This window comes from Ascidia mentula, chromosome 9 (assembly GCF_947561715.1).
Source record: "Ascidia mentula chromosome 9, kaAscMent1.1, whole genome shotgun sequence".
Classification (NCBI taxonomy): Eukaryota; Metazoa; Chordata; class Ascidiacea; order Phlebobranchia; family Ascidiidae; genus Ascidia; species Ascidia mentula.
This window is the reverse complement of record NC_138574.1, coordinates 8,408,852-8,423,539: the sequence shown is the minus strand read 5'-3', so window position 1 is coordinate 8,423,539 and position 14,688 is coordinate 8,408,852. Positions and strand designations below refer to the sequence as shown.

General features: G+C 35.0%; 2 protein-coding genes across 2 annotated transcripts; both read right to left on the bottom strand.

Annotated features, from left to right (window-relative positions):
* Positions 1–1,111: 1,111 nt before the first annotated feature.
* On the bottom strand, positions 1,112–5,641 carry LOC145913009 (receptor-interacting serine/threonine-protein kinase 4-like). The gene is made up of 11 exons (XM_083000514.1): positions 5,564–5,641; positions 5,271–5,474; positions 4,337–4,801; positions 4,035–4,276; positions 3,752–3,958; positions 3,536–3,627; positions 3,236–3,428; positions 2,862–3,005; positions 2,609–2,767; positions 2,207–2,357; positions 1,112–1,716 (listed from the first exon to the last, which is right to left on the bottom strand). Exons 2-11 carry the CDS (start codon positions 5,447–5,449, stop codon positions 1,599–1,601), a joined length of 1,950 nt encoding a protein of 649 aa, XP_082856640.1. The 5' UTR covers positions 5,450–5,474; positions 5,564–5,641; the 3' UTR covers positions 1,112–1,598.
* A 2,111-nt stretch (positions 5,642–7,752) lies between these two features.
* Positions 7,753–13,392, bottom strand: LOC145914700 (ras-related protein Rac1). The gene is made up of 5 exons (XM_083002520.1): positions 13,236–13,392; positions 11,650–11,758; positions 11,336–11,526; positions 9,806–9,977; positions 7,753–9,126 (listed from the first exon to the last, which is right to left on the bottom strand). Exons 2-5 carry the CDS (start codon positions 11,653–11,655, stop codon positions 8,917–8,919), a joined length of 579 nt encoding a protein of 192 aa, XP_082858646.1. The 5' UTR covers positions 11,656–11,758; positions 13,236–13,392; the 3' UTR covers positions 7,753–8,916.
* Between the last annotated feature and the right edge of the window lie 1,296 nt (positions 13,393–14,688).

Here is a 14,688-nt window from a genome sequence, read left to right as displayed (position 1 = left end):
TTCTACTTTATGAATCTGTCCGTTCTTTAACTGGTGTAGAATTTGGTCGGTCGGAAAATAATAACAATAACTTTATGTACGATCACGTCCCAAACAAAGGAGTTTCAAAACATAAATTGGAATTTTTTTAAAAAATTCCTAAACCGCGCCCTATTATTTGTAACGTTTTATTGTTTAAGTTATAGTTTGTAACGCATAGCCTACCTCTTCTAGTAAAAACCACATAAAACTATGCAACAACTTCACTGCTGACGTGTGACAAATGTTTGCTTTCCAGTTTACACTTACTTAACACATTCTGAGAGGAGGAAAACCGAATAGAAAGAGGAGAAAATATTGGGAGGTTATTACGACACAATTATGCCCCTCACGCGGCAAAACTGTGGTGGCCAGAACGATTTATTCCATACTGGGGAGCGTTATTGTCCGTGGCATTAAGTTGCATTTCATTAATCACCAATATAAAACACTTTATTTCACCTCACGCAAGCAATTTGCGGATCCCACAATTGATCACAACCACTAGAGACCGCATATTTTCATATCATTTCTTAGATAACTTTCGAGCTGAGGTCATTTCCAATCGCCAACCACTCTTTTACAGATAAAAGGAAGATTTTTGGCCGATCTTTTCTTTACCAACAGACATAACATGGTCAAAGAAGTAACCAAACCACACAGGCATTGATATTACGTGTTTTTTCTCTGCACCACAACCGATGCGTTATGGCATGTATGCAAAACTGCTTTTCTCAGAAATATTTCGGAAACAGTGCCAGATAGTACTTTTCAACCAAAAGTTATTTTTACAACTTGTCCTTTTTGGTCACTTTGTCTTCGTCTTACAGAAGCAAATCATTAGGTTTCGCCTGAAGTAAGCCTACTACAATTGTCAACTGAAAAGCACCACCATGCCCAACGAGAAAGATTGAATCCGGTGCAGCGTTACAAATTTTTCTTCAGACGACATAACTAATTTATGATATTCTTTCACCATTGCAAAGCTTATTTAAAAACTTCTCAAGTGATACCGGACTTGTGTACGATTCGCGACACCAAATCAATTAACTTACGTGTATTGAACAATACACAAAAGAAATAGAATGGAACTCATGGAATATTAAACATAACCATTATGAAAAATATCAGTCCTTCACCCATGACTTTTGTTACAGCTCGACAGGAAGATCATTCTACAGACATTGCAAAGCTTTCACAAAAATATTTTCAGCAATACCTCGTTTGTAATAAGACAAAAGAAGCACAAAATAAAAATGTAGCAAAACAAATGCAATGTAAGCAATGGTAAAGGAAAATTCTCGAAATCAAACATTTTGCATATGAAATACAGACACTTACAGATCAGTAGTGATTGGGCATAGAATTGCTTTTGAGATTGAAGTTGCTTCTATTTAAAACAAAACGTACAATGAAATGCAATATTCAACACAAAACAGGTAAAACACCAAAGGTAAAATCTATATGATTAGAAAATTTTAGTACCCAAAATAAACATTGTGTAGATGAGAGCAAATGTGTAAAGGCTGAAACAATATAAAAGTAATATGCTGCTGCAAGACAAACTTCCACTTGTTCTTTTATACAGGTACAACACTATGACGATAGCACTGCTTTTCCAAGTGATAAACAATGTTCCATTCGTTTTCGGCTTCATTGAAACATTCAATTGTTATCATAGAATCACCATAACTTCTTCTAGAATAAAAAATTTACACGATTAGAGAGATTTATCATAGCGTAAGTCAATAATGCAAAAAAGAAAAAGTTACAAAACATGCAGTTATATCCAAGCACACTAGAAGTGTGATAATTATTATTCATTCATACTAATGTTTATTCCCAGATGAGCTTCCCGTCCTATGAAACAGGAAGAATCATGGGTTGCAGTTACCAACCTAATACTATTGGTTGCTAGCCTTACACCATTAAATGTTTACAACAGCAGAAAGACCAGAAAAACATGTATATGACTATTAGCATAAGGTAAGCTAAAACAATTTACAAAAGGCTCTTCTGGCAATAAGATTTATAAATAAGCCTAAACAATTTCCTTTTAGTAAGAAAATTGACCCCACAAACAAGCATGCTATATACTACAATTCCCTCTCACTAATGTAGATATCTGGCCAAAAAATATGAGTAAGTTCTGCTTGACTGACTACATTTCCACCATGTTATTTCTTACCCTCCTATTGCATAAAGTTTCCCACTTATAACACATGAACCAAATGATACTCGATTTTCCTTCATGCTTGGAAGTGATAAATCCCATTCATTTTTTTCCACATCGTACCTGGAAAGTTTCCGAAGAAATGTCAGATCACCATCAAGACCACCTGCATATTATAACCATGTAATATATTAACACAATATGTGTAGTAACAAAAAAAATATTTAACGCTAAGAAAGTAGGAATAACTAAGTCGTTATTTGACCTTGTTTTCTTTTCATTGGCCAACTCAATACAATATTGAAATAAACAGATACTGAGAAAATGCTTACTTTTTTCAAAAAATAAAAATAAATTTTTTTTTTAGCTTTTCAATGGTTTGATATTTCTGCCTTTTCTCTATTTTTTAAGCATTACCCATTTTGTAAATTGATCCATTTAGTAGTGATGCTGCATGATGAGAATTTACATCAGGCATGTCTTTTAAAAACGTTGACTGACCAGTAGATGGATCAAAGCACTCAGTGGAACTGAGGCGGTCTTTGCCATCATAACCCCCAAACACAAACAACTTTCCTACAAAAACAGCATTTTTCATGTATTTCTTTATTTGTCATATTCCTAAAAAAAACATTAAATATTTCCATCCTAATAATGACAAAAAACAAACCTTTGGCAGCAACAACAGAGTGGCCTTCCCTAGCATTTCGTAAGCTTCCAACATTTGTCCAATCATCTTCACTTAGTTTGTAGCACTCAATGGAGGCAAGGCAAATTTTAACATCATTCCAACCCCCACAAACATAAACATACTCTAAAAAATAGTGTTCAATAAAAAAAGTGTAAATGCAAAAGCCATTTTACATAAAATATCGGAAGCAACAATAGCACAATGCTTAACTGCAAACCTATAGCACATTGCATGATTTTGAGGGGCGGATGATTCCCCTAATATTAAAAAAAGAAAACTTAGACCTGTAGGTAACAACAAGTTTAAAATGTATATGTGTCATTTCTTATTGTAGGTAGGACAACAATAAATACCACCAAGAGTAGCTGCTCCTGCATGATATCGCTTTGATTTCATCGGAGATTTTTTAATCCAGGACTTCGAGCCTTTTAAATCCAAACACTCAACTTCATCAGTTGGCACATCACCTTCAGCTTTTCCACCAAAGGCAAAAAGCATGTCACCAATAGCAGCTGCACAAAGAAGCCATCTTCCTGTTATCATGTTCTGTTTAATTGGAAACAATAATATTGATGAAGAATTTGTTTAATTTTTCATACTTACATACATGTTTTGGTATGCAAGGTAAAATTTACAAAACAATAAAATCTTACAGGAAGAGATTCAACCGAATTGTTTGAAGGTGTATAACGCAGTACTTGCTTAGGTGTATACCATCCTCCGAGAATAATAATAGAAGTAGGATCTGTTTAAAAAAATATAGCTTAGCCAACAAGTGGCTATTGACAAACTGTCTGTGTTTTGTAATATGCAAATAATTGTGTCTTTCATCAAGATAATTAAATTTTACATTCACAAGTATCATCCACCTGAAATGCTCATGTTGTTACTTTCAGAATAAAAAGGTCCAGGATGTTGAACTCTCCCAAAAGGTTTGGAAAACTTGGATAATGAAACTTGAGTTTCATTGTAAGATTGTGGCTTGATTGATCTAAGAACAGTGCTGATGTCTGATGCTTGCACTGCTATGTCATTCATATCCAATATGTGAAGAAGTGTTGTCAACTCACCACGAACTGAAAGTTTACACAAATATCCTTTAATTTTCAACAGCACAAAATCCTGGAATAAGCAGTAATTATAAAACGGTACCATTGTCTATGGTGGGTCGGTCATCTGGCGATTGTGACCAGCACAATTTCATGATCTTCTCCAACAGGGTAACTATATCTAAGTCGACCCTGTCCTTCAATTTGTTCTTGACCTCATCCACTTCAGTTGCATTGGGCCTTTGTCCCAGAGTCATAATAACAGTAACCAAAAGTCCTTGGTTTGCAAGGGCATCTTGAAAAACTGACTTTCTTGTGATTAACTCAAATACAATCATTGCAAAGCTAAAATGCAAAAAAATCAGAAGATAATTTGAATCACTGGATACTTTCAAATGCAATTACCTGTAAACATCCATTTTTACATTTCGTTTACTATCTATGTTTTTAAGAAATTCTGGTGCACAATACAGTTGAGTATGTTGCTTGTTTTTCTCAACATTTATAGATGGCATTTTGGAAGCTCCAGTGGCAAGCACCAAGTTAACAGACCCAAAATCAGCCAACTTTACATTTAATTCAAGGGTCAAAAGAATATTTTCTGGTTTCAGATCACCATGCACAAACGAGTAATTCTTGTTGAAGTAATGTAAGTAGCACAATGCATCAGCTAGTTGCTTAGCAATCCGTAGCCTTAGACCCCAAGGAATGGTTTCAATTTTTACAACATTTTGCAAAAGATCACCAAGACTTCCACCTTCCACCAATTCCATAACCACTCCAAAACAATTGGACCATTTGGTAATGCCATAAACTTGAATAATGTGTTTGTGAATGATTTTTGTTAAAACCTTTGCTTCTTGCATTTGCCTAGATATACAAAAACGATAAAGTTTACAATTGCCTGTAGCTATGTTCTCAAAATAGGGGACCCCTAAATAAAATCACCAGAGAAGTAGTGTACATGTGACACCACACAAAATAATTGCATTTTTGGTTTTGGGTAAGGGGATATTAATATTATAAAGTACCCTCTAACTCTTAACCCTTTACCAGTTTAGCTTCTGCCCAGTTTGTGTTCAACCATGCTGTGAAAGTGTGAAAATATGTAGTGTTGTTAATTTATTGCTGTTGTGCCATACAGAATAAATTTTATATGAGAAATGTTAATGGGATGGTGTAGGAGTGTATCTTTGATAGTGCATAATTTTTGTTGTGATGTCATAACTTAACCTAGCTGTGTGGTGACGTAATTTGGGTTTCTAACATTTCTATGCAAAAGACATTGTTAAAATTGTTGTAACCATAAATCACCAAATCATAACAGCAAAACATATACCTATCTATAACTTGTTTAATTCCACTTGTACTGCCAGTTGTGGCATAGCATTTTACAGCCACTATGCCAAGTGCTTGGTGAGAGCATTGTCTTACAGCTGCAAAACCACCTGTACCCAATAGGTCCGTTTCATTCCAGCTTGTATGGAAACTGGTTGGCTCATATTCTTTCAATGCCATTCTATTGAAAGCAATTCAGCATCACCTGCAAATATTTCTTTCGTTCTTTTACAAACAAACAAACAAAGAACATCATTATTTATACAATTTTAACCATGGACACTAAACACTTACTTGGAGATGTAATGATATGCACCTTCGTGAAGACCATGACCGCCCAAGGCAGTTTTTGTTTTTTGGTTTGTATTGGTTCCTAAAACACATGTTAACGCTTGATCAATGAAGCATAACAAATAAGCACGATTTTTAATTTCACATGAACAATTGCGTTGACGATTTTTGCGTAAATTCATGGTTCTGATTCTGACAAAACAAAAAAATTACCTTTAGGCGAAGAAAAATTTTTGGAATTAACGGCAACTAGCACGCCTGGCAGCTACTTAAAGTGCGCTTTCATTGCTCTAAAGCTTTAAAATTTATCACATAAATTGAGCCCACTTTAAATTGGGTTTGTACATGTTGCAGTGTTGCAGTGTTGCTGCAATGTGATCATCCCAATGTACCACAATACTGACAAAAAAGTTTTTTTTTGTTGATACTGGCAAATTTAATGGCAATAAATCTTACATTGTGTTCTTCTATGGTTAATGTGTTATATTTAGTTACTTTCAAGTACAAAATTTTGTGAATCGCCTTTTTTGGGGGGGAGGGTGGGGCATTTTGGCATTTGTATAGGCTGTTACACATTGGTTATGAGATGAACAAATTGAAAACCATAAGGGCACATAAGAAGATAAAAATAACAAAACCTAGAGCAATCGCAGTTTAGAATATTTAACGCTGCTCTTGCATCGAATGATTAGCAAAATTCCCTATCTGGGTTTGAGCTGTCGGCTTAGGCGTGTATAAAAGTAATCATTGAGTAAATTTGCGCCAAATTTGTCCACGTAGGCCAATTTGGTGCAAGAATATGTGATAATTTGTGCTGACGTATATCGAGGAAACAAAGAACCAGACAGAAAGGCTGATTGCCACATTCGTAGCGGCCATTTGGTGCCCTTATATCTATTGATGTTCCCATGCAGTTTAAAATTATCAGGCCCGATGACCGCATCTGGATAGTTGTCAACCAAATCCGGCCGGGTAATTTGGATCTGGCAAAAATAGTAAACAACAGAAGATAATGCCGTGTTAAGGTGAAGTTATAATGAGTAAAACAGATAAGAGGTGGGAATTTATAAATGTACTATAAACTGCTCCTTTCTAAAGTGGCTCAAACCTCTTTTTATCATATCTCTATATTGCGTTGATTTACTCAATGTTAAAAAACAATTTCAACAGTATAATTATAATTATATTGTTTTTGTATAATTATACGTCACAAATCAACAATAACCTTGTTTAGCGAATGTGGAACAACACGCCACGAACAAACACAGTAAACCCTAAAACGAAAGCCAGTGTAGGGAATTTTCATTCTCAATATGTTGTTTAAACTTGATTTTTTGAAACCGCTTTCTACACTCTTACATTTACATCCAGACTTTCTGACGTCATCGCTAGTTATCTCGCTTGCTTTATTCGTCTTGAACTTGCGCTACTTCTTCTCCTTTGTCGCGTAAACGCAGCAATTATATCTTTGTTTCTGCCTCATCTTTGATGTATCCCTATATATTTGCGACTCTTTCCACAAATAAACAGATCATAGTTTTCGGTCTAACAGATCGCAATGTGATCTCATAGATCACGTGTTCGGTCTCAGATCATGGCTTTTGGTCTCATCGACCAGCACAGATCTCGGTTTTGTTCTGACAGGACCTACAGGCAGCATGTTGTCTTACTGGGACTTTCTGGACAGGTTTGATGTTGGGTTCGCGGTGATGCAATTCTGTCTACACCTTTCCACATACCAACTGTGACCCTTCACCGGTAAGTATTGTTTTTCGCAACAAGGCTCTATAAACTAAAAAATCAAAAATTTGTTGCATGTGTTTTGTGTATTAAATGCTATCTCCACTATATCCGGTAAATTGAAGTGTTTTATCTGACTGGGTCTAGGCCTCCAGATTTGGCGCAAAACATCACTAGTGATATCTTTGTTGGGAAACACAATCCGATTCTCTTAATCTCCCCGCGACTACAGGATTCCAAACAAATTCACAGATGTAGAGCTCCTGCACTGTACGTTAACAAATTTTAACCTGCCGAGGTCTGTGGAACCACATCTTTAACCACATTGCTTAAGATTAACAAATCACCTTTTTGTATGGGAGTAATATTTACATTATAATAGGGCTATTATTAGCCTACCAAGCATAAAATGAAGACTGAATACTCAAACAAAACACAATTCCACATGATTTGCTGGATTAATGTATTTATGAGTCATTTCAACATGAAAAAGTCGTTTCATCACTACATGAAAGCAAGGGCATACTGACAAGTGTGATGTAAAGTGTCAGGGACACAATCGAATGCAATCCTGCAGTTTACCCAACCAAAAATGGCCAATTTGTTACCAAACCATAACTAAAGCAATTAGTTACAAACAACATTTGATGGCTGTCTTTTAATAAAGAAACTTAAATATTGAAAATTACCAAAAAGCCAGCATTGACTTGGTTAGCACACCAATACAATAATCATGGAAACCTTGCCATTTCCCCAAACCAAGTAGTGTAAAAAAGTAGTGCATTTAATGAAGGGCAAATCCACACAAGGCGTAGTGTCATTATTAAAAAGTACACACGAGCATTTTTAGCAAATCACCATTTTTACATGGCATTTAGATTTTCCACAAAAAATTGTTTTCTTTGGAAATGACATGTTAAAATTCTTGGCAAACCTTACATAATAAATAGGCCAACACAACGAATTATTGATTAGATCTAATTCTGTACATGGGTAACAACAAAGGAGGATATCTTTACATTTACATTTCAACTTTATACATTATATGGCCTATCATTTCCAATTGAGCATATAGGCAACACTACATGGATAAGTCCACCGAAGATGAAAAAGAAAACAGTGACATAAAACATATAATGACACATTTACCTTAGCATTAAGGTGCTTCGGCTGTAAGCATTTTATATCAACAGGATTTTTTAGGAAAAGAATACCAATACAAGATAGAGCAGAACATGAAAATAAAACAGCCAAGAGGGTATTACCATAGGAACGTAAACCACAACACATCTGTTGGTGGTGCTGTTTGATTATTTTTGCCCCTTTAAATAAATGAGCATGCTGGGGTGACTACGTGTTAGGGATTTATATACATGGTTTGTGAAATACTGGAAAAGAGATGTCAAAGATAGTATTTTACTTTAAGTCGGGACAATACTGCAGGAAGGGCAATTGCACCTAAACACACCATGCCAAAAGCAATGGACATTCCTATAGTTTGGAAAATTTTACAGGTTATTGGTAGGTCACAAATTCACTAAAGTTTAATTTTGTGTGTCTAGCCAACTTCTTTTCACATATCCGCCTACTGGACTTGACAAGGAACAGAAATGTTTTTACAAGATCTCGCACTTCTTGGGTTTATTTGGCTTGGTTTCTGGACAAAGAACTGCTCGGATCGCTTCATCGAAGACAGTCTTCAAACCTTTTTGTGTCAAGGCAGAGCACTCAAGATATTTTACTGCTCTGATTTCCTTGGACATTTGCAGACCTGCAGGGTAGCTGATCGGTGCTAGTTTCTTTTCTTTCAGTTTAGCGATAGTTTCCTGCAATACAGAGGTACATTGTTCAATAGACCAAAAACTAACCCACAAATCCTATACAAAACATTCATAAATTTCAATACAGAATACATATTTTTGAATGATTGTCACTATTTGTTATAAAACCCACCTACAACTAACTTAAATAATTAGCAAGCAATAAATAGTGTAAAGGTGTTTTCAACAGTTAAGATTAAGCCATATATGCAGGTAGTACATAAAGGGTTTCTTGTGTACAGATCTATTTTATTGCATATATTGACCGAAGTTTTACAATTCCATAAAATCTGTTATCCCAAGTTTTGGTCGTTGAAATTTCATTTTTTTGTCCCAACCAACATCAGCAAGAAGAGCATTCCATTTAAATCACACTTACAGTAATGCCTTGGGAATCGAGCTGCACCATGTGGCATAAAATAAATATTCAAAGCAATTGCACAACTGTGCTGTGCAGGTGCCCACGGGAATGTACACTGGGGAGAATGACTGGGAATGCAACAAAATTCTCTACATCTACCTAATGCTGATGATTGTAAATTTAAGCACTGGTTTGGTTCTAACAACATACCTGTTTGTGTTAAAAACTACTGTACAGTTTTTAGAGTTAATTAGCAACGAATTATAAGCAACAGCACATCTACTCACTGCAATGTGCTGAAGGTAGATATTTGAGTATTTATACCTGGTCATCTCTAAGATCAAGCTTTGTTCCAACCAGAATAATAGGAGTGTTTGGGCAATGATGGGAGACCTCAGGGAACCATTTGGCACGAACATTTTCATATGATGCTGGAGATACCAGTGAGAAGCAAATTAGGAACACATCAGTTTGAGGATACGACAAAGGTCGAAGTCTACAAGAAAAATGATATTGGAACTTTAAACAAAATACAATCACAAAACTAAGAGACTGAAGTGCATTACTACTTGTATACAAATAACTACAGACATGTGTGGTTCTTGTTGACCTAGAAACCATGATATTATTGACAAACAATGCAATCTCCACATAGTATTAGAGGCGGAATATATCCAAGGCCTATCAGGAGTGAACAATTTGTAGACCCCAGGAGAGGCAACGGCATGTAAGAAAGTGAAACAGATGATACTGCTTTTTATTGGGTTTGTAATGTTTACCAATGGGCACAGAACATATTTGACAAGACATGGAAAGTTCAACAAGTTGTGATCTGACCCAACCAACAGAAAGTGCATAGTAGGACAAACAACTTAAATGCTGAATATACATCTACTTTTGGGTCTTCACTTATGCAACAGTATGGGAAAATGCACTACCAGCTCGTTCCCTTTAACAATACATTTAATTGTCTTTTTTTAATTATTCATGAAGCAACGCAAAAACGTCAATACATCATAGATGCTTTTAGAGCATAGCTAATATATGCCCGCTAAAAGTTACATCACCCTAGTTGTTTAATGCACTATTAGCATGTGATAAAAAATGACAATGTCCACCTTTCATATATATAAATTATTTGACTGTAAAAGCACCGACTTAGTACAATTTACTAATTTTTATTTGTGCAATTTGCAAAAATTCTGGTATACATATTTATTACAAAACATATTGTTTAACTTCATAATTTAATACATTTACAAAAAAAGGAAGAGTTACCCTGAAGGATACAAAAAGTGAAAACTATTAAGTTGAAGTAATAAGCATTGCAGTTTGGTGCTTGAAAGACTACTATATTTTAGGACCTTATTATGGTATTGGTATATATACTTAATTGCTAAAAATAATCAACCATTGTTAGAGCTGTAAGTTTCTATTTCGATTAACTTATAATTGCACAGTGCAATTTGCACTATAATCTGAAACTGCTATGCATAAGCATGGCATTACTTCTGCGTATTCTGAAACTGTTTTTTTTTGTGTCATTTGTCTGCCAGTGACTAAATTTTTTTAGAAATGTCACAAAAAATAAAAGCCGTTTCGGACACAATGTCCCAAAGGAAATTGACTGGTAGATTATTCGAGCGTCTCATCAGTAGGCGAAAATGCCCTTTGTGTTGCCCCGGATGTCATTTTTATAATTCTCTATGTCGTAAATGACCAAAATAAATTGAAAATGTCCTAAATTTTTGCTGGCATTTCCGTCATTGGACAAAAATTTTTTTAGTGAAAACAAAAAACCTAGTTCTGAAATATGATGTTTGTTATTCATAAGACAGAAGAAGAATAATCCACCTGTCATAATCCTCTTGGCCAGCAGTATCCCAAAGACCCAAGTTGACTGGTCGTCCATCTACCATCACATTGGCAGAATAATTGTCAAATACAGTTGGAATGTATTCGCCAGGAAAAGCGTTGGTGGTATAACTGATGAGCAAACAAGTTTTACCCACAGCACCATCTCCAACCACTACGCACTTGATAGCCTAAAAACATGCAGCAACACATTGTCAGTCATTCCCAATGTAATTTATCACAAACACAGCAGGGCTTGTTTCTCATTAACTCCTGATAAACATTAAGCACTTAAACTCAACAACTTGTCACACCTGCATGATTTTTGTTCCAGAAGCAAGGTGTTGAGGGGATTGTCCAGGGCTGGATGAATCCTCTACAATGTACGTGGGGTGCTCCGCACGTAATGACTTCGTGATTTATCTGTTATCAGCAAGTTAACAAAAAGAAAAAGCAAGGGTTAAACTTATACCATGAAAAACAATAGCATATAAAATTAAGCCAGTTTAGGTCATTTTAAACTTGCAACTTTTGTAATATATGTAGCTGCTTCCTGAGGTAATGGGATTTAAAACTTGTAAGTTCCACAGTGAATCTCACAGATCTTTTAAACTGTACTTAATTTACAATTGACCCGAAACTTCTTTCTGATTTGACCCAAGACTTATTTCAGCTAAACTAAAAAGTCTGACTCAAAACAAATATTCTTAAAATTTTGTATACAAAATTTTGAAGGAGACCTAGTCAAGCATTATTAATTTCAGTATGACGTTGCATTGCCTTGTAACTTTACTGTTTGGCATCATGACATTAGTAACACAAGTGATCTGACACAACACACAGTATGGGGTCCAACAAGGAAATACAAGATGACACAGAAAGGTTTCATGGGTGGATGCAATACTGCTGACTACTGTACTGTATATTGACATTTTCATTTGTGTATTGAACTTTACAAGACTTCACTGTTCTTTTTTACATCCAATAACAAAGCCTTGTTAATATTTTGTTTTTAAAAATGTTTGTCAGTTTAATACTCTGTCCATTCAGTTTTAACAAAAACCTGCTAGTTGACTGCATAGTGGTTAAAACTATCCTTAAAAAACTGAAATTGCACTGCAGCCCTCCCAGTCTAAACTGTACACATTGCTTAGAAGGAAACACTTCAAAGAGGCCTGGATATGCCCATGCTTTAAACAGGAAGTTGCCGCTACCACATAATACATTTATAACATACCAATTGCTGACACTGAAAGCAATTTAAATCAAATCTGAAGCAATATTTTGATGGTGGCTGTCAAAATGCCATTTTGATTAGTATTAACAATAGGGTTTCTGTTAGAACACAGTTAACAAAATTATGCTATGAAGTGAAAAGTAATAATTTGAGTATAGAGGAGAAATTAGCATAGAGGTACACTCCAGCATAGGGCTACCATTACATCGTCATTAAGTTTACAAGTTTGGCAAATAGCATTTTCAAAAAAGCCCTTAATTTCAAATGAAATAATATTCTTTCAACTTTCTCAAGTAAACTGTAGCAATAATCGCGTATTTAGCACTATCTTGTTACTTTTGTCACATATCTATATATCAGTAGTAGTAACACTATATAAGCCATAGAAAAAACATTACTATCAGTGATATTTGCTGCCCTGACTGTTGTGACGTTACATTGAAGAATTGCTTCATGTTCAGAGTAATGCTTAATAGTTTCCTGTTAAGTTGCCTCTGGTCATTTTGTGAGTCAATCAACAGTGTGTGAACACTGACACACATGTTGCCATGTTTAAACCTGCACATATGCTATTTTTAGCGTGTTCGTAGACAAGAGCCAGCTTCTTTCACCAGTGGGGCAATTAGTTTTTAAAGTAGTATACAGCAAAATAAGCAAAACTACCTTCAGAAAACCTTAGCAAACAGCAAGTAGTTGTTGATTGCACAGTTGTAGCAACAAAATGATGTCTTGATCAAGTCCTAATATGGCATTTGCTTTTGTAGGAATCAATATTTTTTTACCAGCGAAAATAGATGATCTAAAAACAATTATACATAAACGCTATTTTAATGATACACAATCATAATTTGTATATATACAACAACAGTTTCAGTGGCATATACAATTTTAGTGACATATCCAACATCCAAGGGCTAGGTTAAAAAAAATGTAATACTTGCAAAATTTACCAATAAACAGGGCATTAAAAATTAGCATTAACATATGAAAAACACAGGATTTACACAGGAGTGCACAGGATTTATTGTTCATTACACGGACTGGCCTACATGTTTGGTATTTGTATTACTTTATTGTTCCCAAACGTTTTTCAACAAACACACACAGAGTATACATCTTCCATACACATTGCTTTCTATTTGGCGACCATAAAAAATAGGCTTGCTACTATTTAAAAATAAAATTCAGTCCTATGGTACACAACATGCACTTGTCTTTACAAGGTATAGGTCCACTGAAATATTTTATTTAAGTTACGAAAATACACTATTTTTTATGAGGTAAACTCCATCTAGGACACTGCTGTTTTAGTATTTGCATCCTTACATCTAAAAAAGCATTAAGAAAGAATCGGCAATTCAGATAAAGTTTAAAAAGGGCAAAAGGCTTAAGGCTATGTTCGTGTTGCACGTTTTTTATTGAAATTAACTCTAAACTTCAACACAACGAATTCAAGTCATTCATGAACTGACAATGATGGAAATATGTCTCTACAATATCCACCACGTCGAGGCACAACAACAATATGCTAACCAAAAGTATCAGAGAGAGGCATAACTGTAAACTTTGATAAATCCATAATTAGAAAAGTCTCCTAAGCTGAACCGATGTGTATATAACACACTGCAAATCTGATTGACAACATAGAAATAAAAGCGATGGGTCAGAGGTTACTAAGCTGGGCGTTCCCGCCCTTATACATTTTTTAATTGCCAAATTTCTAATTGCTGGTTTGCTTCAATAGACAAAAATAATAGGGTATACATCAATTTTTCAAATTAAAATATTTCAACAAATGGGATCATTTTTTCACAATTGTTTGAAAAATATTCGCACTTGTTCTGAAGTGTTTTCGAGAAACACAATTTGCGCTTGTTCGCAGTTTAATAAAGGTTATCATGTCTGTCAAAACACCGGCTTTTGGCGGTAAATAACCATGTCGTATTGAAACCGCAATGTTCAAATTCTGGGTATTAGGCGCTTTTTGTTATTTCCAATTTAAAAATTACAGACGCCTGGCACGTGATTTTTAATGGAATGGATTGTTGTTAGGCTACACCACATGTTAGTTCGTGTTTTTCGAAATTTATCATTTTTGGCCTAATGTTTAGGTTAT